The sequence below is a fragment of the Vipera berus genome (genome assembly GCF_964194415.1).
Source record: "Vipera berus genome assembly, chromosome: 2".
Classification (NCBI taxonomy): domain Eukaryota; kingdom Metazoa; phylum Chordata; class Lepidosauria; order Squamata; family Viperidae; genus Vipera; species Vipera berus.
Window position 1 is genome coordinate 230,116,614 of NC_138203.1, and position 22,324 is coordinate 230,138,937.

The following is a 22,324-nucleotide window of genomic DNA, read 5'->3' on the forward strand; positions in this document are numbered from 1 at the left end:
CCCCCAAAAACTGGAAAAAGTTGTTGACTCGAGTATAAGCCGATCCGCCGTTCTGCAAGCCTCCGCAGCCGGCGGAGGCTGGATCCGCGCTCTGCAAGCCTCTGCCGCCAGCAGAGGCTCGATCCGCCATTTTGCAAGCCTGAATACACAGGAATACCCTGTGTGGCCGCGGCTCTCGGGGAAGCCCTGGCTGTCCGCTTCCTCGCTCCACGCTGCCATTCGGGGCCCGCGCGTTCCCCGGGCAAATCGCGGCGCCCAGCAGGCGAGGAAACACGCCCGCTCCAGTCGCCCCCCCTTCCCTCAGGAGACGCGAAGCAAGTGACCGCCCGGAGCTTACCGAGGACTTGCTTCGGTGCTTCCAGGATCGCGCGCACCTCTCCCAAGCCGCCGCCATCCGGAGACCTGCCGAAGTTTGGGGAGGTTTGGGGAGGTGCGCGCGCACCTCCCCAAACCTGCCCAAACGTCGGCAGGTCTCCGGACCTCCGTGCCCTGCCTGCCTGCTTCTTTCCGCTGCGGAAAGAAGCAGACCTCCGCACCCTGCCTGCCTGCTTCTTTCCGCTGCGGAAAGAAGCAGACCTCCGCGCCCTGCTTGCCTGCTTCTTTCCGCTGCGGAAAGAAGCAGACCTCCGCGCCCTGCCTGCCTGCTTCTTTCCGCAGCGGAAAGAAGCAGACCTCCGCGCCCTGCCTGCCTGCTTCTTTCCGCTGCGGAAAGAAGCAGACCTCCGCGCCCTGCCTGCCTGCTTCTTTCCGCAGCGGAAAGAAGCAGGCAGGCAGGGCACGGAGGTCCGGAGACCTGCCGACGTTTGGGGAGGTTTGGGGAGGTGCGCGCGCACCTCCCCAAACCTCCCCAAACTTCGGCAGGTCTGCGGACGGCGGTGGCTTGGGAGAGGTGCGCGCGATCCCGGAAGCACCAAAGCCTCGGCCGCGCACAAGTCCTCGGTAAGTTTTTTTGTTGACTGGAGTATAAGCCGAAGTGGAATTTTTCAGCCCAAAAAGTGGGCTGAAAAATTCGGCTTATACTCAAGTATACAGTATACGGTAAATGAGTGAGATTTTTTTTAGTACAATTGCCAAATGCAATAAACTGGTTTTAGGTATATGTTACTGGAAGGAAAAAGCAATCCCTGTTTCGTTACTAATCCCAGAGAAACATTTGCATGTATGCAGGTATCCTTAGGGTGCCAAAGTTATGGATGAGAAATATTGGTTGCAAAGTTGGCATTTCTGGATGTAATACAGATATTTTGGACTTATTTTTGTTTCTTAGCATGTTTGATATTTTTAAAAAGGCATATGCTACTGACTACGCTTATGCACATATGTAACATGATCACTGCTTGTCCAAAATTTTACTATACAGATAATACCCCCAGAAATTATTTTAGCCTTTTTAATAAATGTTGTTATTGATGTTAAGCTCACCAGGGAAAACATCATATATTGTTATGTACCGTATATACTAGGTTAATTATTTAAAGACTGAAGTGCAACATAACTAGATTCTAAATAATCTATTTTTCAAAACACACAACAGTCCAAACAGTAAAAGTAAAGTCCAAATTAAGAATATTTCATTCTTAAGAATTGTTTAGATTCAAAATAGTTTTCAATAGTGTACAAAAGATACTATTTTTTTCTAGAATCAGCTAAATTAGACATATTACATTGAGAAAAATGTTTCTCATTTCTTTCCTGTTACTTTTGATTTCATTGCAGAGATGTTAACATAAGAAATAGATTATTTTGTTATCTAATTTTACCTTCCAAAAGACAGAAGCAGATGAAAAATGTGAGGTTCTTTCCTGTTGGCTTTTCTGAATTAGCTGTTTTAGATTCTAAAAGTTTAGTTCCTAAAGAAGTAATCCTGTAAATAATTTTAATGTCCTCCTCTAGTGCAGGCTCTTGTATGGCTCATGGACTTCAACTCCCAGAATTCCTGAGCCAGCATGGCTCAGCTTGGAAACCTCTCCCTTTCCCCTCAGCATGGCTGGCTCAGGATTTCTGGGAGTTGAAGTCCATGAGTCATAAAAAAGAGCCAAGATTGCTAGCCCTGCAATAGGCTTAGGAAAACCAATAAGGGAGCTGTGTTGTTTGTTTTTATTTTTTTGTTTTTGCAAAAAAAAAAAAAAGGTTCCGGAACGCCGTTCTGAGCATTCTATGAGAAAAAAAGCCCTGACTACTGTATTCAATGACCTAAGTTGCTATGACTAGCCTAGAAGGAAAATACTGAGTTAGTGCATTTGGGAACTCAGCTTGCTTTCTTCAGAGTGTGGGAATAATTGACAGTGCCATTCCAAACTTTAGGAACTCAGCTTGCTATCTTCAGAGTGTGAGATTACATGACAGTCTTAAGACTTGTAGGTTTTTGTGCTATGTTCAATGAATTCTTATTAGTGACATTGGGAGTATTGACCATCAGTTTGCAATAAACATCCCCTTCAGAGTTTTACTAAGTAATGTGTTGTTTAGTTTCGGTCCTAAAATTGTCTAGGTGAGCTTGATAAAAACAGGAGGCTCCTAATAATACTGTTACTTGTAATCATTTCCTGTCTCTCTCATGATATTGTTATGTCACGCGAACAAGATGCGTCCTTTAAAACAGGTTGAGTAGAAGCTGGGGCAGTGGAAGTATTGAAAATGCACAGAACATTATCGACTATTGTTAGGTAAAGGTAATGGTTCCCCTGCACATGTGCGCTAGTCGTTTCCAACTCTAGGGGCCGGTGCTCATCTCCGTTTCAAAGCCAAAGAGCCAGCGCTTGTCCGAGGATGTCTCCGTGGTCTGACTAGACGCCAAAGGCGCACGGAATGCTGTTACCTTCCCACTGTAGTGGTCCCTATTTTTCTACTTGCATTTTTACGTGCTTTCGAACTGCTAGGTTGGCAGAAGCTGGGACGAGTAACAGGCGCTCACTCTGCTACGCGGCACTCGGAATTCGACCCGCCAAACTGCCGACCTTCTGATCAACAAGCTCAGCGTCCTAACCCACTGAGCCACCACGTCCCTATTGACTATTGTTATCGCTATATAATTAAAGGAAGAACTGGAAGAACCATATGGCTAGAACTGCATGCTATTTTGCACATTAAATAAATCTACAAGACAGCCTGCTCCAATTCATTAACTGACAAAAATGGGAAGACTATAATTCTCTAAATGTGTTAGTTTATACGTTTGCTGGGTTTACTCATCTTCTTTCATTTTTCTCATGAATTTTTAAAATGATACATAATTTCTTACATGAGCAATAATTAAAGCTCCAGGGATATCATTATCATAAACAAAAGATTCTTACAGGAGAAACAGAAGATGATCATCCCCAAATTCTGAGTGCAATTTCTTTATAAAGCACCTTGTAGTTTGCAGGACCAAATTGCTTAAACAAATCCTAGTGTTTTTAATAACATTCCTTTTGTAAACCTACTTCTTTCCCAAGGCTTTGTATTTTTGTGTTGTTTCTGTTTATTGTTGGTGTTATTTCTATTTTGGATTTTTTTTAAAAAAAGGTTTAAGAGGAATATGCTGTGTTACTTGTTTTCGTGCATTTCTGTCTCTAATGGAGATAAGAGACTATTCTCTATCTGAAAGTGCTCTTTTTTGTTTATTGCTCTTTTCAGGACCACACGCTGAACAACAAAACCCATTATGAAGCCCGAGCCGCCACTTCCTAAAGCCTTATCTGTCTTCACTCTATTGCTAGTGTGCTACTTTTTACATGCTGGCCTCTTTCTGTTTTCTCCGCTATGTATAAAAGATGCAGAGGGGAGTAGCTAGGCAACAAAAGAGTTTCAGATTTTCTCAAGAACACAGAAATCCTATTGTTTTGTAATCTCTCTTCATTTTTATCATCCCTTGTCAACAATATGTTTGTTGTAATGGTTAAGATACCAGGCTAGAAACTAGGAGACCATGGACTCTAGTCCCACCTTAGGTAGTAAGCCATCTGGAAGACTTTGAGCCAGTCACTTTCTCTCAGCCCTAGGAAGAAAGTAAGAGCAAACTGCTTTTGAAATCTTGCTAAGAAAACTACAGGGACATGTCCAGGCAGTCATTAGGAATTGATCCTGACTCGGAGGCACAACATTCGCAAGATGGTTATAACAATTGCAACACTTTCTTTAGTGCAGAAAACTGATGTGTTTAAGTTCAGTAAAACTTTTTTTTTTAAAGTTACTAGTTATGACTTCTTTACTTCCTCTTTTGCCCTTTCAGGTGTCAATGGAGAAACAAAGTTCTGGCTCTTGCTCTTCTGGTAGCCTCAACCATTGTTATTTAATGCTGCTGTAGTGTGTCTTTGATATTGTCTCTCCATCTTCTTCTGGGTCCGCTTTGTGATATTTAATCTTCTCCTCTTGTTTTTTGTATATGGCTTGTTCGATGTAGAATCCCACAATGTCCTCTCCAGATGAGCAAACCACTTTTATTTGCTGTTTTGGTGTGTAGATTAGGATTGGTTCTGTGCCAATTGGAATAGAATAGAATAACAGAGTTGGAAGGAACCTTGGAGGTCATCTAGTCCAACCCGCTGCTCAGGCAGGAAACCCTATGCCGTTTCAGACAAATGGTTGTCCAATCTCTTCTTAATAACTTCCAGTGTTGGAGCATTCACCACCTCTGGAGGCAGGTTGTTCCACTGGTTAATTGTTCTAACTGTCAGGAAGTTTCTCCTTAGTTCTAGGTTGCTTCTCTCCTTGACTATTTTCCATCCGTTGCTTCTTGTCCTCCTTTCAGGTGCTTTGGAGAATAGCTTGACTCCCTCTTCTTTGTGGCAGCCCCTGAGATATTGGAACACTGCTATCATGTCACCCCTCACCCTTCTCTTCGTTAAACTACGCATACCCAATTCCAGCAACCGTTCCTTATATGCTTTAGCCTCCAGTTCCCTGATCATCTTTGTTGCTCTTCTCTTATGGTTCTTTCTCTTATGGTCTCACTTCTGATTTTATTTCTTCTGGTCACTCCAGCAGCTTTCCTCAAACACCTCATTTCCGAATGGTGGCTAACTTTTGTTTATGTTGTGTTGTAAATGTCCATGTTCAGCACTGGTAACATAGGGTGGAGATGAGTATGCCTTTTTTGAGATGCTTCTTTGTGCTGATTGGTACAGCCTTATGTTGTAGGAGTAGAGCAAGCTTTCCCAATTCTTGGCTTGCCTTATTGCATCATATGTGAATCTCTTCGTCCATTATATGTCTTTGTTGAAAATGGTTCCTAGATATTTGAACTTTGATACTTGTTTTATGCTTGTACCTTCTATTACTACATTTAGGGTATGCTTTTTTCTTATGATTAGGCTGCCAGAATATTTGCAAAATAATATGTAAATTAACACAAGCTACAAAAAAGTTGCTGAGGCTATAGAAAGAGTACAGAGGAAAGCAACAAAAATGATAAGGGGGTCTGGAGGCTAAATCATACTATAAATGGTTAAGAGAATTGGGTACATTTAGCCTAATGAAAAGAAGGCTCAGGAGAGACATGATAGCAGTGTCCTAATACTTGAAGAGCTGTCACATGGAGGAGGGCATTGATTTATTTTCCATATCACCTGGAGGGCAGGAATAGAAGCAATGGGTGGAAGCTCCTCAGAGGGAGATTCAACCTGGAAATAAGGAGGAGTTTTCTGACAGTGAGAACAATCAATGCAATAGTTTTCCTTCAGAGTTATGGGTGCTCCATCACTGGAGGTTTTCAAGAAAAAAAAATTGGGCAATCATTTGTCTGGATGGTATTAAGAATTCTAGCCTTGGGTAGGGAATGGACTAGAAGGCATCCAAAGTTCTTCCAGCCCTGTAATGCTATGATTCTAAATGATTTTTTTTTTTCATTTTTTTTCATTTGGTCCTTAGACTCTCATCAAACTAATCCAATCTCTTGAAGAATCTTAGGGTTCCATGGAACAGTCTAAAAACCCTGAGACTTTGGACAACACCTGTAATAGAACCTTTTCTCCAGGGCTTTCATGAGGATGAGTTAGCATTAGGATTAGTGAGAGTCATTTTCATGTAGCGGTCAAGGTGCTGGCTTAGAAACTAGAAGACTGTGAGTTCAAGTCCCACATGAAGCTGGCTGGGTGATTTTAAGCAAGTCACTCTCTCTCACCCGACACCATCTCACAGGGTTGCTGTTGTGGGGGAAAATAGGAGGAGGGAAGAGTATTAGGTGTTTTCACCACCTTGAGTTACTTATAAAGTAATAAAAACAGGATAAAATTTTAATAAATAAATAGTGAAAGCCCCCCACCCCACCCCACCGGATTGTGTGGATTTTCTTTTCCTTTCCTCTTTTTTTTTGGGGGGGGGGTCATCCTTGCCATATTTTATTCTTTGTATTGTACATTATTGCATTTTTTGTTTTGTTTTTATTGGTGAACTATCCAGACTGGTTAGAATTCATTATCACTGAATACTTTTAAGAATCAAAGGGTGGTATCTTAGGATTGTTATTCTCTGGCAATCTTCATTTTTATACCTGTAAGAACAGGTATAAGTGACAGGTTTTATTTTCCTGGGCTCCAAGATCACTGCAGATGGGGACTCTAGCCAAGAAATTAAAAGACGCTTGCTCCTGGGGAGGAAAGCCATGGCAAATCTAGACAGCACACTAAAAAGCAGAGACATCACCCTGTCAACAAAAGTGCATATAGTCAAGGCTATGGTCTTCCCAGTTGCAATGTATGGCAGTGACAGTTGGACCATAAAAAAGGCTGAGCACCAAAGAATTGAGGCCTTTGAACTATGGTGCTGGAGAAGACTCCTGCGAGTCCCTTGGACTGCAAGGAGATCAAACCGGTCAGTCCTAGAGGAGATCAACCCTGACTGCTCTTTAGAAGGCCAGATCCTGAAGCTAAAACTCAAATACTTTGGCCACCTAATGAGAAGGAAGGAGTCACTGGAGAAGAGCCTAATGCTGGGAAAGATTGAGGGCAATAGAAGAAAGGGACGACAGAGAATGAGGTGGCTGGATGGAGTCACTGAAGCAGTAGGTGTGAGCTTAAATGGACTCCAGAAGATGGTAGAGGACAGGAAGGCGTGGAGGAACATTATCCATGGGGTTGCAATGGATGAAACATGACTTTGCAGCTAACAACAACAAAGAACAAACCAGCCCCTCTATTAAGATAATCACCAGAAGCTATGCTTCAAAGGATAATTGTGTGGCTATTAAAAATAAGCCATTCTCTCTTTTTCACATAACCTTAATTTTATCCCTTTTAGGCACCCTATGAATTTTTTTTATTAAAAAAATTACCAGTGGGTAATTTCAGTTTCATTTGATTGATATAACAGCTTTCCCCCCCACTTATTTGCTTTGAAATTAGGTTGATGCAACTGAACTTAGATTTTTCTTTTCAAAAGGGTTTTACTTTATTTTTACATTAGCTGCTGTGATATTCACTAAATGGAAAAGTAGTAAGTTCTCCTAACAATAGCAATAGGACTTAGACATATGCCACTTTATAGTGCTTTATAGCCCTCTTTAAGTGGTTTACAGAGTTAGCATTTTGTCCTCAAGAATCTGGGTCCTCATTTTACCGACCTCAGAAGGATGGAAGGCTAAGTAAACCTTGAGCCGGTCAGGATTGAACTGCTGGCAGTTGGCAAAATTAGCCTGCCATACTGCATTCTAACCTCTGCACCACCACAACTCAGAGAGTCAGGACACGTGATAAAGGACCTGAAATGGAAGATTATAATGCAATCTGGACACTGAAGCAACATGTTTGCTTGACAAATTTCTCATTAAAATATATGTTTATTTATTTTGATTCCTTCTTAATTTGCAAAAATATATTTTGTTTCTTTTTGATAGATCTATAAAAAGAGCAGTTAAACTAAATTTGCAGTTCTGAATTTATCCTCACTATCTTCAGAATTTTCACATGCAGAAAAGGTACAAACTGTTAAGAGCCAACATTGAAGCACATATTAAAACAATATACAATTCCTTTCTTGATGTGATCCCTTTTTAATTTTTAAGCAAAGTGTAGAAATGGTAACTTGATATGAAATTGTAGGTGCCCACACACATCAAAGAAAATAATTCCAAAGTGCTTTGGAACACAGGATAGCATCTCCCATTCATTAAAGCAGCAGCACCTTTTACTGAAGTTTTTATGGAGTAAGTTGTGCTTCTTTAATGAAAGGAGGTGCTGTATTTGTGCAAATCCAGGTAATTTTTTTTAAAAAATTCCATTTATATCCCGCCCTTCTCCAAAGACTCAGGGCGGCTTACAAGCTTAGCATTTCTTCCTAATCATTTTTTAAGCATGCACGGCCCTAATATCAAAAATGCATTTCATTTTGCTTTTTTGTGAAACTGAATTTAGTTTTCTGTATTTTGGGGGGTTTGCTAAATTATAGCTATAGTCAGACTTTTACTGCAACAGATACATAAGGGACAGTCCAGACATTTATTTGATGTTGTTTTTAAGGCACATTCAGTAAGCGTGTATATTCAAAATTTCCCTTGGTCCAGGACAACTTTTAAGAGTTGAGGCTGTTTATCCAGGTAAGTGATTATGCAGTTTTCCAAGGATATTCTTATCCTGCCCATAGACATCTACTGCATGTACTGTATGGATGCTCTGTACGCCAACATTATGTCCAGGGACGAACTGTTTATCAAGTGCATTACTGATTTTAGCTGATTTATTTTGTAAGTCGCACTCCCCAGAACAGCGAGTTTCTGTCATGTCTCTAATCCAGTCTTCTTTGAAGCTGGAAAACAAAGAAGAGGCATTCTTTTCATTTATTTAGAAAAAACAATAGCTTTAGTTTAATTTAGCTACAGTATTGCAATTTTGCCTGGCATCTGAAATTAAAAGTAAGACAGGTAAGAATGTAAAATACAAGTTAATATTTTTGTAACTTGAATAGTTACAAAACTATCCAACAATAGTTACATTAATTTACGTAAAACCAGTCTAAACTCCAGATGTGTACTGTTTGACAAAAAAAAAGTATTTAGAAAAATGCAATCAACTGCAGTTATGTGCATGTAGAAGTACTTAAAACCACAAACTTTATTCCCTGAAATGGCATAAAGCCAAGACATGTTTGACAATTTTAAAAATATTAACCAGTTTAATAATGAAACATGCCTTGATTTGTGCCAATAAAGATTTTTGTAGGGAAAGCAATTATATATATAATAAGCTTGTTAACTGTATTCCTGGATGAAACCAGAAGACTTAATTATTCATTTTTTCATTAAGATAATTTGGGTCTTGGAAATGATGAGAAAAAATTTCACTGCCGAATAAACAAGGAAGCCAAATGTTCTGCTATATGTGTCTGGGGACAGAGGAAATTCTAGGAAGTTTGGAAAATTAGCATGGATTATCGAACTCAGCACTCATGTTTCTGGAGAAAACTACAGGTAGTCCTGGACTTATGCTCATTTGTTCAGTGACTGTTCAAAGTTATGGCAGTGCTAAAAAAATGAATGTGTCACTAGTCTCTAAAATTCTGGCCATTGTAGCCCTCCTCCCAGGGTCACATGATCGCAATCTGGGTCCTCTGATGCCTAGCTTGCAAGTATGACATCTCCGATCACCATTTGTGACCTCCTCTGCTGGCTTCTCACAACAAAGTCAATGGGAAAGCCAGGTCAGAAGTTGCTCTGATAAGTCATTTCCACCTATAGCACCCTCCCATCGGTGTGCAACCTCTGCTGGCTCAGGGTTTCCCCAACTAATGTGGAGCATCCACTGGGCTTTCCAAACTCTCCCTCAACTTCCCTAGATTCATGCATGGCCTGTGCTGGGCCTGCCAAGTTATCTCGCTGATTTGCACGTTGGTTTGCTGGGCATCGAACGCTTAGTCTGTACTCGCACACGGCTTGCAGTGCAGCCTTCCCACAGCCTCCCCCACCCCTCTGCAATAGCCCCATACCTCCCGTAGCACGCCGATGTTCCCACGTGGGAGTTCTGCCATTTCCCATTTAATGTCCCCAGGATCTTGGGGTTATGACAGCAACTGGGAAGTCTATTCTCAACTGCACTGTACACCAGCTTTGCAGGCTTCACACTGACTTTTACTGGAAAGAAACTTTTTCATAATCCACATCTACACAGCCTTCTTTATGGTACTTCCTTCACTTGGATACCTTGGAATTGTATTAATTTATTGTTTCTGACATTCAAACACCACTTTTGCAATGGTCTTGGGGAGAGCTGAAGCTATGCAAGAGCAATTACAGGAAATAATTCACTGGATACCTTGTGTGTCTGACATTTTATTAATGGATTAATGACACTGGATAGAGTGCTGGATTTTCACAAAATAATAAAAGTCAAAAGTGAAACTGAAAGGGCAACGAGGGAGGAAAGGAATGTACAATATAATTTGAAGGGAAAGGTGAGATTGTCAGCTACATTTGTTTCTGATTCCTAGCTTCTGGAAGGCATAGAAGATCATTTTCAATTTTAAGGTCTGGCAGAAGGCAATAGTAATTCAAACAGAAAGTTCCCTCGGTCACAAATTATTTTAAAAGCCTTTGGTGTTTCCAGCCACTGAATCTTCTATCTTTCTGTAACTGACTGTATTAGAACGTTGTTTTTCCAACTTGGCAACTTTCAGAGGTGTGGACTTCAACTCCTAGAACTCCTAGATCAGCATTAGGTTGCCAACTTCCCTAGAAAGTTCTTTGAAGTTTTATGTCAAAGAAACAGCAGGTAATACTTTTGCCAGGGTAAAACAAAAGAAATTATTGAAATAATTACATGTTAGGCTTAAAGCCCTGGTAGACATTGAGTAAATGTCATTAAAATCTGTACCTTAAAATCTCAATAAAACTCCATTTGTCTAAATCAAATTATCTTGTCTCAGTTTGATTATTATAAGAATAAACCACAATTGTGAACAGAGTGGGGACTGGGGAAAATCAGTTATCCCTAGCAATGCTATTAAAACATCAATCACAATGTTTTTATTGGCAACAATTACTGAAGATTTCCCACATCTCACTTTTACAGAATTCCAAGGAAATCTCCTGAACAAATCATTTCTATCAGAATGCTAATAATTTGATCAATTCAATAATGATCAAATTATTATTGGGGCCCACTATATTAAGAGTGATTTTTTTTATTATTTTTTTGCTGTAAACTTAGATAATTACACTCACATTGGTGGTTCTGGATCACCAGGTACTCATGATAGATGTTAAAAGAGTATTAACGATTAGATTAAATATAGATTATTTTCTCCCAACTTTATTATTTGTGTAAATAATTCAAGGTAACAAACAAGCCTAATGCTCCTTCCTTTAATTTTCCCACCACAACAACCCTATGAGATGATCCATGTTGAGAGAGCGTGACTGGCCCAAAATCACTCAGCTGGCTTTTATGCCTAAAGTGAGACTAGGACTCATCTAGTTTCTAACCTGGTGGCTTAACCACTAGACCAGGGGTAGGCAACCTCGGCTCTTTATGACTCATGGACTTCAACTCCCAGAATTCCTGAGTCAGCTGACTCAGGAATTCTGGGAGTTGAAGTCCATGAATCATAAAAGAGCCGAGGTTGCCTACCCCTGCACTTGACCAAAATGGCTGTCTATGTTACCTGGAATAGAAGACTCTAATAGGAATTTGATCATATTGAGCAGATTTCTGGGGTTGGTACATTTTATGTATATTTCAACTCACTTTGGCTTTATTTTTATAACTATTTTCCTGAAAACTTCATTATTCTCTCGCAGGTGGCAACGTGGTCACAGATTGTGTGAAACTGGAAGGAGCGGCTCTGACATTGGTAGGATTTTGTCAGAAGTGGCAAAATAATCATAATGGGGATAATTTAATCTTAGTAGAGAAAGTAGGTATCAGCGAACTAAAGTAGGTATCATCTTAGGTATCAGCGAACTAAAATGGACAGGAATGGGTGAATTTAATTCAGATGACCACCAGGTATACTACTGCGGGCAAGAATCCCTCAGAAGAAATGGAGTAGCCTTCATAGTCAATAAAAGAGTAGGAAAAGCAATACTGGGATACAATCCTCAAAATGACAGAATGATCTCAGTTCGAATCCAAGGCAAACCATTCAATATCACAGTAGTCCAAGTCTATGCCCCAACCACCAGTGCTGAAGAGGATGAAATTGACCGGTTCTATGAAGCCCTACAGCACCTTATAGAACTAACACCAAAAAATGATGTCCTTATCATCATGGGGGATTGGAATGCTAAAGTAGGAAGCCAAAAGATAACCGGAATAACAGGCAAGTTTGGCCTTGGAGTACAAAATGAAGCAGGGCACAGGCTGATAGAATTTTGTCAAGAGAATACGATGGTCATAGCAAACACTCTTTTCCAACAACCCAAGAGACGGCTCTACACATGGACATCACCAGACGGTCATCACAGAAATCAGATTGACTATATGCTCTGCAGCCAAAGATGGAGAAGCTCTATACAGTCAGTAAAAACAAGACCAGGAGCTGATTGTGGCTCAGACCATGAGCTTCTCCTTGCAAAGTTTAAGCTTAAACTGAAGAAAGTAGGGAAAAGCACTAGGCCACTCAGGTATGAATTAAATCATATCCCTGTTGAATATACAGTAGAGGTGACAAATAGATTTAAGGAATTAGATCTGATAGACAGAGTGCCTGAAGAACTATGGACAGAGGTTCGCGACATTGTACAACAGGTAGCAACCAAAACCATCCCAAAGAAAAAGAAATGTAAGAAAGCAAAATGGCTGTCTGAGGAAGCTTTGCAAATAGCTAAGGAAAGGAGGGAAGCGAAAGGCAAGGGAGAAAAACATAGATATGCCCAATTGAATGCAGAATTCCAGAGAATAGCTAGAAGAGATAAGAATGCCTTCTTAAATGAACAGTGCAAAGAAATAGAAGAAAACAATAGAATAGGGAGGACCAGAGATCTTTTCAAGAAAATTGGAGAGATGAAGGGAACGTTTAATGCAAAAATGGGCACGATAAAGGACCAAAATGGCAGGGACCTAACAGAGGCAGAAGAGATTAAGAAGAGGTGGCAAAATTACACAGAAGAACTATACAAGAATGAGCTTAATGTCCCTGATAATCACGATGAGGTGGTCACTGACCTCGAGCCAGACATCCTAGAATGTGAAGTGAAGTGGGCCTTAGAAAAGCTGAGCAACAACAAAGCTAGTGGAGGTGACAGTATTCCAGCTGAGCTATTCAAAATCTTAAAAGATAGTGCAGTAAAAGTGCTACACTCAATTTGCCAGCAAATTTGGAAAACTCAACAGTGGCCACAGGATTGGAAAAGATCAGTTTACATTCCAATTCCAAAGAAAGGCAGTGCCAAAGAATGTTCAAACTATCGCACCATTGCACTCATTTCTCATGCTAGTAAAGTCATGCTTAAAATCCTACAAGCTAGACTTCAACAGTATGTGGATCGAGAACTACCAGAAGTACAGGCAGGATTTCGAAGAGGCAGAGGAACTAGAGATCAAATTGCCAACATACGCTGGATCATGGAGAAAGCTAGGGAGTTCCAGAAAAACATCTACTTCTGCTTCATTGACTATGCTAAAGCCTTTGATTGTGTGGATCATAACAAACTGTGGCAAGTTCTTAAAGAGATGGGAGTACCAGACCATCTTATTTGTCTCTTGAGAAACCTATATGCGGGTCAAGAAGCAACAGTGAGAACTGGACATGGAACCACTGATTGGTTCAAAATTGGGAAAGGAGTCCGGCAAGGCTGTATACTGTCGCCCTGCCTATTTAACTTATATGCAGAGCACATCATGAGAAAGGCAGGGCTAGATGAATCAAAAGTTGGAATTAAGATTGCCGGAAGAAATATCAACAACCTAAGATACGCAGATGATACCACTCTAATGGCAGAAAGTGAAGAAGAACTAAAGAGCCTCTTGTTGCAGGTGAAGAAGGAGAGTGCAAAACTTGGGTTGAAACTTAACATTAAGAAAACCAAGATCATGGCATCTGGCCCTCTCAATTCCTGGCAAATAGATGGGGAAGAAATGGAGGTAGTGAGAGATTTTATTTTCCTGGGCTCCAAGATCACTGCAGATGGGGACTGTAGCCAAGAAATTAAAAGACGCTTGCTCCTGGGGAGGAAAGCCATGACAAATCTAGACAGCACACTAAAAAGCAGAGACATCACCCTGTCAACAAAAGTGCGTATAGTCAAGGCTATGGTCTTCCCAGTTGCAATGTATGGCAGTGAAAGTTGGACCATAAGAAAGGCTGAGCGCCAAAGAATTGAGGCCTTTGAACTATGGTGCTGGAGAAGACTCCTGCGAGTCCCTTGGACTGCAAGGCGATCAAACCGGTCAGTCCTAGAGGAGATCAATCCTGACTGCTCTTTAGAAGGCCAGATCCTGAAGCTAAAACTCAAATACTTTGGCCACCTAATGAGAAGGAAGGACTCACTGGAGAAAAGCCTAATGCTGGGAAAGATCGAGGGCAATAGAAGAAGGGGACGACAGAGAATGAGGTGGCTGGATGGAGTCACTGAAGCAGTAGGCGTGAGCTTAAATGGACTCCAGAAGATGGTAGAGGACAGAAAGGCCTGGAGGAATGTTGTCCATAGGGTCGCGATGGGTCGGACACGACTTCGCAGCTAACAACAACAACAACAAGAGAAAGTAATGCATGAATCATCAGTGTTGAGAAATATAGTTAAACCTAATTCTTAGCTACAAAAATTAGAGAAAGTGGACTGACCAACACTGCTCATTTGATTATATCACATTCATTGTTTGGAAGAATACATTGAGGCGCATTAGATCCTGCAATAAGCCAGCACTGAATTTTCACCTTTTATTTAGCTTACAGCAATCAAGCAGTCAAGCCCAGTTTTTGGAAGCATCTGTGAGGAATGTAAATTTGAAAGTACACTAGATAAGTGCTATCATTTCAACAGTAGGATGACTTCTTTGTACTTTTAAATTCTTAAGTATTTAGTTTATAGGGAATGTATCAAAGCAGTTCAGCAAGGGGTACATGATAAGACAATAGGTTGGGCCTTTTATTCCTACAAATGCATATGAATAACTATATTTAAATGGAGAGCTCACTTGTAGGATTAGTAGTATACTTTGACTGTTTGGTGTCTGTAGTTTTGGTCTTATTTTGCATTGCTCTTTCTTAAAAAAAGAAAAAATAATAATAATACAGAGCATTCAAAAAAATCTCCTTAATTTTCTTTTGTTATTATTGCTTTTTGCCAGAAGGGATAATAATGTTAATAGCTCTGGCAATAAAAAGATGCCTGCACAGTTAAGACATTATTAGTGTGGTCATATATTTCCTGACAGATGTTAAAAATGGCTTTGCAAATAAATTTCTTTGAAAAGGGAGTGGAACAAAAATTCTTGTTCCAAAATATACATTTTAGTGGCAGTAATAGATTCTTTATGAGAAAATCATACACAAGGGAACACATTGTTTGCAACAGCATAATAGTATACAAAGAAAACAGAATTACATCGCATTACATATTGTTTGACTCCGTTGTCTGAACCAAAAGGAAATGACTTAGACTCAAGTGAGCAAATGCACAACTTGAATATGATTGATTTATTTATCGTTTAATTCAAAATAGTTTTATGCTACTCTATATCCAAAAAAAATCAAGGGGGTATACAAAGTGTAATTAAAACAAGTCCTAATAAAGTGGTCTCCCTATTATATAGTCCTTCTGCCTGTATATGATTTCAGCTCATTTTAGAAACAGGCATAGATCTTTGCTATGTTACCTTCAACTGTCATATTCCATACTGGTTGTACATGAACCTAGAAGGATTTCCTTTCTTCATTCTCCTTGTGTTTTGAAACCTACGGTACATTCCTCTCACTGACAATTGGTACAATGCAAAATAGTGAAGTAATTATTTAGATGCTTCAGATTCTCTCTATTGTTTTTTCTCTCTAAGATGTCCAGCGACATATTGGAGTTGGACAGACTCCCTTAATAAAAAAAAATAGTAGCAATACACCAGGGGTGTCAAACTCAATTTCATTGAGGGCCGCATCAGCATTGTGGTTGCCCTCAAGGGGCCAGGTGGGTATGGCCAGGGTGGGCGTGGTGTACCGGGTGGGCGTGGCTAGAGTGCATATGGCCTACTGGGTGGGTATGGCCAGCTCTACATCGTTCGCATCAAGGGTGCCTATAGGGGCCTGGGCAGGAGTGGGACAGATCTGAGGGTCTCTGGCAGAAGTAGGGTCTCTGGGCCAGGGCCAAGGCAGTGGGGGCCGTTCCCTCACTGTTTCCAGGATGGCTTCACGAGCCACATGAAACCACTTCGCGGGCCGGATCCAGCCCCTGGGCCTTGTTTTTGACATATCTGCAATACACAAAACACTGAAGGGATAAAAGTGCCATATGTCAATTCTATGATTTACCCAAGTCTCCTATCTACTTACTTGAATACTGAAGTCATGCAAACACGGGAAACTCCATTATATTGATCCATTCTGCTTCTAATCAAGTACTGTTAATACTTTCTGGTCTTTTAAACAAATATGTTTCCCACTCCCCTGAGCTCTCTATGGCCTCAAGACTATGCCTGTCCAGAGGAACAGGTGCTGACAGAATTTTTAAATAGTCAAATGACAGAAATGTGATTGCCCTACAACCTGAAAAAGGAAGTGTTAATTGAGGATTAAGAGGAAAAAAAACAACACCAAGCTGCTAATTCACAAAAATAAGATTGAGGCTTAACAAATGCCAGAGCACAGAAAACAAAAGGCAGAAGAAAGAATTCCTTTATATTAGAAAATGGAGGGTACATCAGAGTAGTATATCTTATTGTATACCTTTCCCATTAATGTTTCTGTTTAGAATTCCAACTACTTGAATATAATATTAGGACATGTTTCATTAAGATTTTTAATGTGTCCTCCATTCCTAAATATGAAAACCTTAAAGCCTATATAGAACTCGTAAAGCAGGGTTGGTCCCTTCAGTCTAACATCTGCAATCACTAGATTATTTCCCAGTTATGCCACTGAAATTGGGGGACAAAACCAACAATTTTCAACTGTGTGATTTTTGTACTGTTTTTAGTTTCACAAAAATACAGAATAAATATGGACTTTCCCTGTGAGATTAATTTCCAGCCCAGTTTCCCAACTATCCATAAAAATGCAAAAAGGGGCTAATGTTCTCAGCCCTGGTTATTGCCTAGATAGACTTCAGCATCTGGAAAAAAAATTCCTATATATTTAAAATGAAAAGTTTCTCCTATCTTAAAGGATCACCATATAATAAATCTAAGCAGCCCCAATAATAGGCATCCTAGATACAGTCTATTATTAGTGATATTCACACTGAAGGGGAATGATGGAAGTTGTGCTTAAAAAGTCTGGAGGTCACCAGATTGGGGACAGATAAATTAAATCTATAAATCCAATAAGATCTGGCAGGCATCCAGCTCCAAAGCCCATTAGTAAAACTGCTTATACATCCTTGTATATGAGCCCCTGTATCTAGATCAACATACTTTTTTTAAGTCCAAGATTCCTGGCTTTCCAGCAGGCCTGGGGGACATTGATTTGTTTGTGGTATCTGTTTTATATGTGGCATAACTAGTTGCAACATATTGCTGTTAATTGGTTGCTATTGCTGTTTTTCTTTTATTGTTTTAAAATTTTTATTACTTGCATTCCTTCAAGAATAGTGTATAAGTTAAATAAATGAATGACTGAAGATGTGGGAAAAGAAGGGAGGATGGGATGGAAGAGAATAACTGTGCTATCTGATGCCTCAAGATGTGGTGATGAATAGTAATTTAAATGTGTCTAAAAAGACCAGAAAAATCAGCAAAAATATGTTAATGACTGCAATTCTATATGCTAATTCCGAAACTACATTATGCTCAAAAGGACTGCTCAGCAGATCGTTATAGAATTTCTCTTAGTCAATAGGACACAATAAAGCTTTCAAATATAGAGACAATAAACCGATTCCAGGGTGGGATGAACAGCAGGAAAGAAAGACTGTTTTGGAAAACAGCTGTAAGAGTATAACAACCGTATAAGCAGGATCTTAGAATTAGCAAAGCCAGTGCCTTTTATTTGGGCCCTTGCTTTGAATGTAGAACGTTCTAATGTAGAATGTAGAATGTAGAACTTACAATACACTGTAAGTTTAGATCAATATTGTTCAACCTTGACAACTTTAAGATATAGGGACCTCAACTCCCACAGTTTAGAGTGGATATCTCACTGACAAGGTGAAATAACAGAAGCAGTTAATTTTCTGAGGAACAGAACAGTGAATTTTATGATGTCAAATGCCACTTATTCAAATATGCAGTGTTACTAGATTTTGCAGTGCTTTTATCAATAAAGGTAAAGGTAAAGGTTCCCCCGCACATGCGTGCTAGTCGTTTCTGACTCTAGGGGCCGGTGCTCATCTCCGTTTCAAAGCCGAAGAGCCAGCGCTTGTCCGAGGACGTCTCCGTGGTCATGTGGCCGGCATGACTAGACGCCAAAGGCGCACGGAACGCTGTTACCTTCCCACCGGAGTGGTCCCTATTTTTCTACTTGCATTTTTACGTGCTTTCGAACTGCTAGGTTGGCAGAAGCTGGGACGAGTAACAGGCGCTCACTCTGTTACGCGGCACTCGGGATTCGACCCGCCAAACTGCCGACCTTCCGATCGACAAGCTCAGCGTCCTAACCCACTGAGCCACCGCGTCCCTAACAAAACATACCTATATTGTGACTGAAGTTTTTGTTTACTGGAGCCTGATGATTAGCTATAACCTTTACTTTCTTGTATGCTTTAGATCTTTACTGCAAAGTAAATATATTAACGCAATTTCACACTTTTGATGAAGCACTTCCTTTTTCAGGTATATTTGTGGCAGAAAAAAATATACTATAGCACCTTAACAGGTGGTTAAAGCCCTAGATGAGTCTACTGAAATAGAAAAGCCTCTGAATTTAGTGGTTTTATTTTCAAGTCAGCTAGTCAAGATTTGCACCTTGAATTGCTTTATTTGTAAGCTCCCATAGGCTTCTTGATGAAGGGCCCAATTGTTGGGACCCTGAGAGATGGCTGGGCAGGGATAGGGGCCTCGGTTACGAGCCTAATAAGAGGCCCCTGGTTAATTTTCTAGCTAAATTTTTTGTGGGGTTAGGGAGAGGGGAGGGTTTAGAGTTTCGGTCAGATACCGGGAGGTGTCCACCAACCGCTACTCAGGCCAGGCCTGAGATTGATCACGCTGAGAGGGAGCTTGGACTAGCTACCCTCGGGGCCCCGAAGCGGAGTTTGGGATTACCTATTCCAGCGACGGTAGGGAATGGCAGTAGGTGTCCGAACAGAGGACCGCATCAACATCCGGGAGTGCGTCCCCGCTATCTTCAAGCGGTGATGCACTCCGACCCTCTGGTTTCGGCCCGTGGTACCGGGAGCGAAGATAATCAACCACCTGAGCTCAGGCTTGTATATCTTAATGCCAGATCCATAGTCAATAAAGCTCCTCTCATCCGAGATTTGGTTGAGAGTGAACATGCGGATCTGGCCTGCATTACGGAAACCTGGTTAGGACCTGAGGGTGGTGTCCCTTTGGTAGATCTTTGCCCACCAGGTTTCCGGGTGCTACACAGGCCTCGGGCTCAGGGAAGAGGCGGGGGAGTGGCGGTAGCGGTGAGGGAGAACCTGTATCCGCGAGAGGCCACTGTTGTCCAAATAGCCGGGTGTGAGTCTCTCCTCCTTAGATGTGGCCCTAAGGCTCAGTTGGGCTTGCTGCTAGTGTACCTTTCACCTAGTCGCGTAGCAGCAGCCCTGCCCGAGCTTCTTGTCATCCTCTCAGGACTGGTGGTTGAGTTCCCCAAAATTATGATCTTGGGTGACTTCAACTTACCATCCCTGGGAAGATCATCTGAGTTGGCTCGGGAGTTCATGGCTTCCATGACGGCCATGGACCTGACGCAGATAATCCAGGGCCCAACTCATGTAGGAGGACACATGCTTGATTTGATTTTCCTATCTGGACAGTGGTTAGATGATCTGGGTGGGGGCTCTCCAATTGTTACGCCCCTGTCATGGACAGATCATCATCTCCTGCGGCTGACCTTCCGCTTTGCCACTCCCCGTCGTGGGGTTACTGAACCAACGAAATGGTACCGCCCCAGGCGGCTAATGGACCCTGGGCGGTTCCAAACAGCACTTGGCCCCCCACCTGCCTCCTTTGCTCATAGCTCGGCCAGTGCCATGGTGGAAGCCTGGGAAAAGGCAGCCACAGAAGCACTCGACCGAGTTGTACCCATGCGGCCCCTGACCCGTTGCAGATCCCAGTGGGCTCCATGGTTTTCTACGGAGCTCCGGGAGATGAAACGTCAGAGACGGGGCCTAGAGAGCTGTTGGAGATCCAGCCGATCCAAATCCGACCGATCGCGACTAAGGTCCTTTACGAGGTCTTATCTCGCGGCGCTAAGGAGGGCAAGGTCTAATTACTTTGCTACCCTTATCGCGTCCGCAGATAATCGCCCGACCGCCCTGTTTAAGGTGACCCGCTCCCTCCTGAATCTAGAGGTGAAGGAAGATCCCTTGCAGGGTCGTGCTGAGGAATTTAGCCAACATCTGCTGGACAAAATCGCTCGGATCCGGACCAGTCTGGATTCCAACTGGGCAGAGTCTGACGATGAGAACTTGGACAGTCTTGTTGATGTTATCTGGGAAGAGTTCGATCCTGTGACTCTGGACGAGGTAGAAAGGATCATGAGGAAGCTAAGCTCCACTACATCCTTATTGGACCCGTGCCCCTCCTGGCTGGTTTATGCGGCTCGGGATGGGACACGAGGCTGGATCCATGCAGTGGTAAATGCTTCATTGAAAGAGGGCAGTTTCCCCACAGCCTTGAAAGAAGCGGTGGTGAGACCCCTCCTCAAAAAGCCTTCCCTGGACCCAGCTGTTTTAAACAACTTACGCCCGGTCTCCAACCTTCGCTTTCTTGCGAAGGTTGTTGAGAGCGTAGTGGCGCATCAGCTTCCTCTGTTCCTTGAAGATGCTGATTATCTAGACCCGTACCAATCGGGTTTCAGGCCCGGACACAGCACGGAGACGGCATTGGTCGCTCTGATGAATGATCTCTGGCGGGCTCGGGACAGGGGTCATTCCTCTGTCCTGGTCCTATTAGACCTCTCTGCGGCTTTTGATACCATCGACCATGGTATCTTACTGCGGCGTCTCAGGAGATTGGGAGTGGGAGGCACTGTTCTTCAGTGGTTCTCCTCCTACCTTCTGGAACGTTCACAGTGGGTGTTGGCGGGTGGCCAGAGATCGACCCCGAGGCCTCTCATTTATGGAGTTCCTCAGGGGTCGGTCCTCTCACCTCTCCTGTTTAACATCTATATGAAGCCGCTAGGTGAGATCATCCGTGGTTTTGGAGTGGGTTATCATCAGTATGCTGACGACACCTAGCTTTTCATCTCGACCCCAAACCACATCAGTGATGCCCTCGACGTGATGTCCCATTGCCTGGAAGCGGTCCGGGAATGGATGGGGAGGAACAGGCTTCAACTCAACCCGGACAAGACTGAATGGCTGTACATACCGGCATGTCAGGATATTCAGATTATTCCATCTCTTAATATCGGGGGCAAGTTATTACCCCCCCCCCCGTAGATAAGGCTCGCAATCTGGGTGTCCTCTTAGATTCACAGCTCTCCTTAGAAGATCATATAGGAGCTGTGACTAGAGGGGCCTTCGCCCAGGTTCGTCTGGTGTGCCAGCTGCGACCCTATCTGGACCTGGATGCCTTGCGTACAGTCACCCATGCACTTGTGACCTCTCGTCTTGACTACTGCAACGCTCTTTACATGGGGCTGCCCTTGAGAACCACTCGGAAGCTTCAGCTGGTGCAGAGTGCAGCTGCACGAACACTTTTGGGGGCTTCCCGATACTCCCATATTACACCTCTGCTCCGTGAGCTGCACTGGCTTCCAGTTGCCTTCCGGGTGAAATTCAAGGTGCTAGTGATGACATACAAAGCCCTACATGGCGTGGGTCCGGATTACCTACGGGAGCACCTACTGCCAGCATCAACATCCCTCCGTCCTGTGCGCTCCCACAGAGAGGGCCTCCTCAGGGTGCCACCGGTCAGAGAATGTCGGCTGGTGACCCCCAGGGGGAGAGCATTCTCGGTGGGTGTGCCAATCCTTTGGAACCGCTTACCAGCTGAAATCCAGATGGCCCCCGACCTTCGCTCCTTCCGGCGTGATCTAAAAACTTATCTATTCCAACAAGCGGGCCTGGCCTGATGGATTTGGGTTTTAAAATTTTCTCACTTTATTGCTTTATTGTATTCTTACTTTATTGCTCTGTACACCGCCCTGAGTCCTCCGG

General features: G+C 42.4%; 1 protein-coding gene across 1 annotated transcript in view; it reads right to left on the reverse strand.

The window, feature by feature from the left end:
- Positions 1-7,430: 7,430 nt before the first annotated feature.
- SUSD3 (sushi domain containing 3) overlaps positions 7,431-22,324 on the reverse strand; it is a 58,014-nt gene continuing 43,120 nt past the window's right edge. Inside the window, exon 5 of the mRNA XM_081315528.1 lies at positions 7,431-8,721. Coding sequence (XP_081171654.1) covers positions 8,505-8,721 — 217 coding nt within the window. The 3' untranslated portion in view covers positions 7,431-8,504. The remainder of the gene's footprint in view (positions 8,722-22,324) is intronic.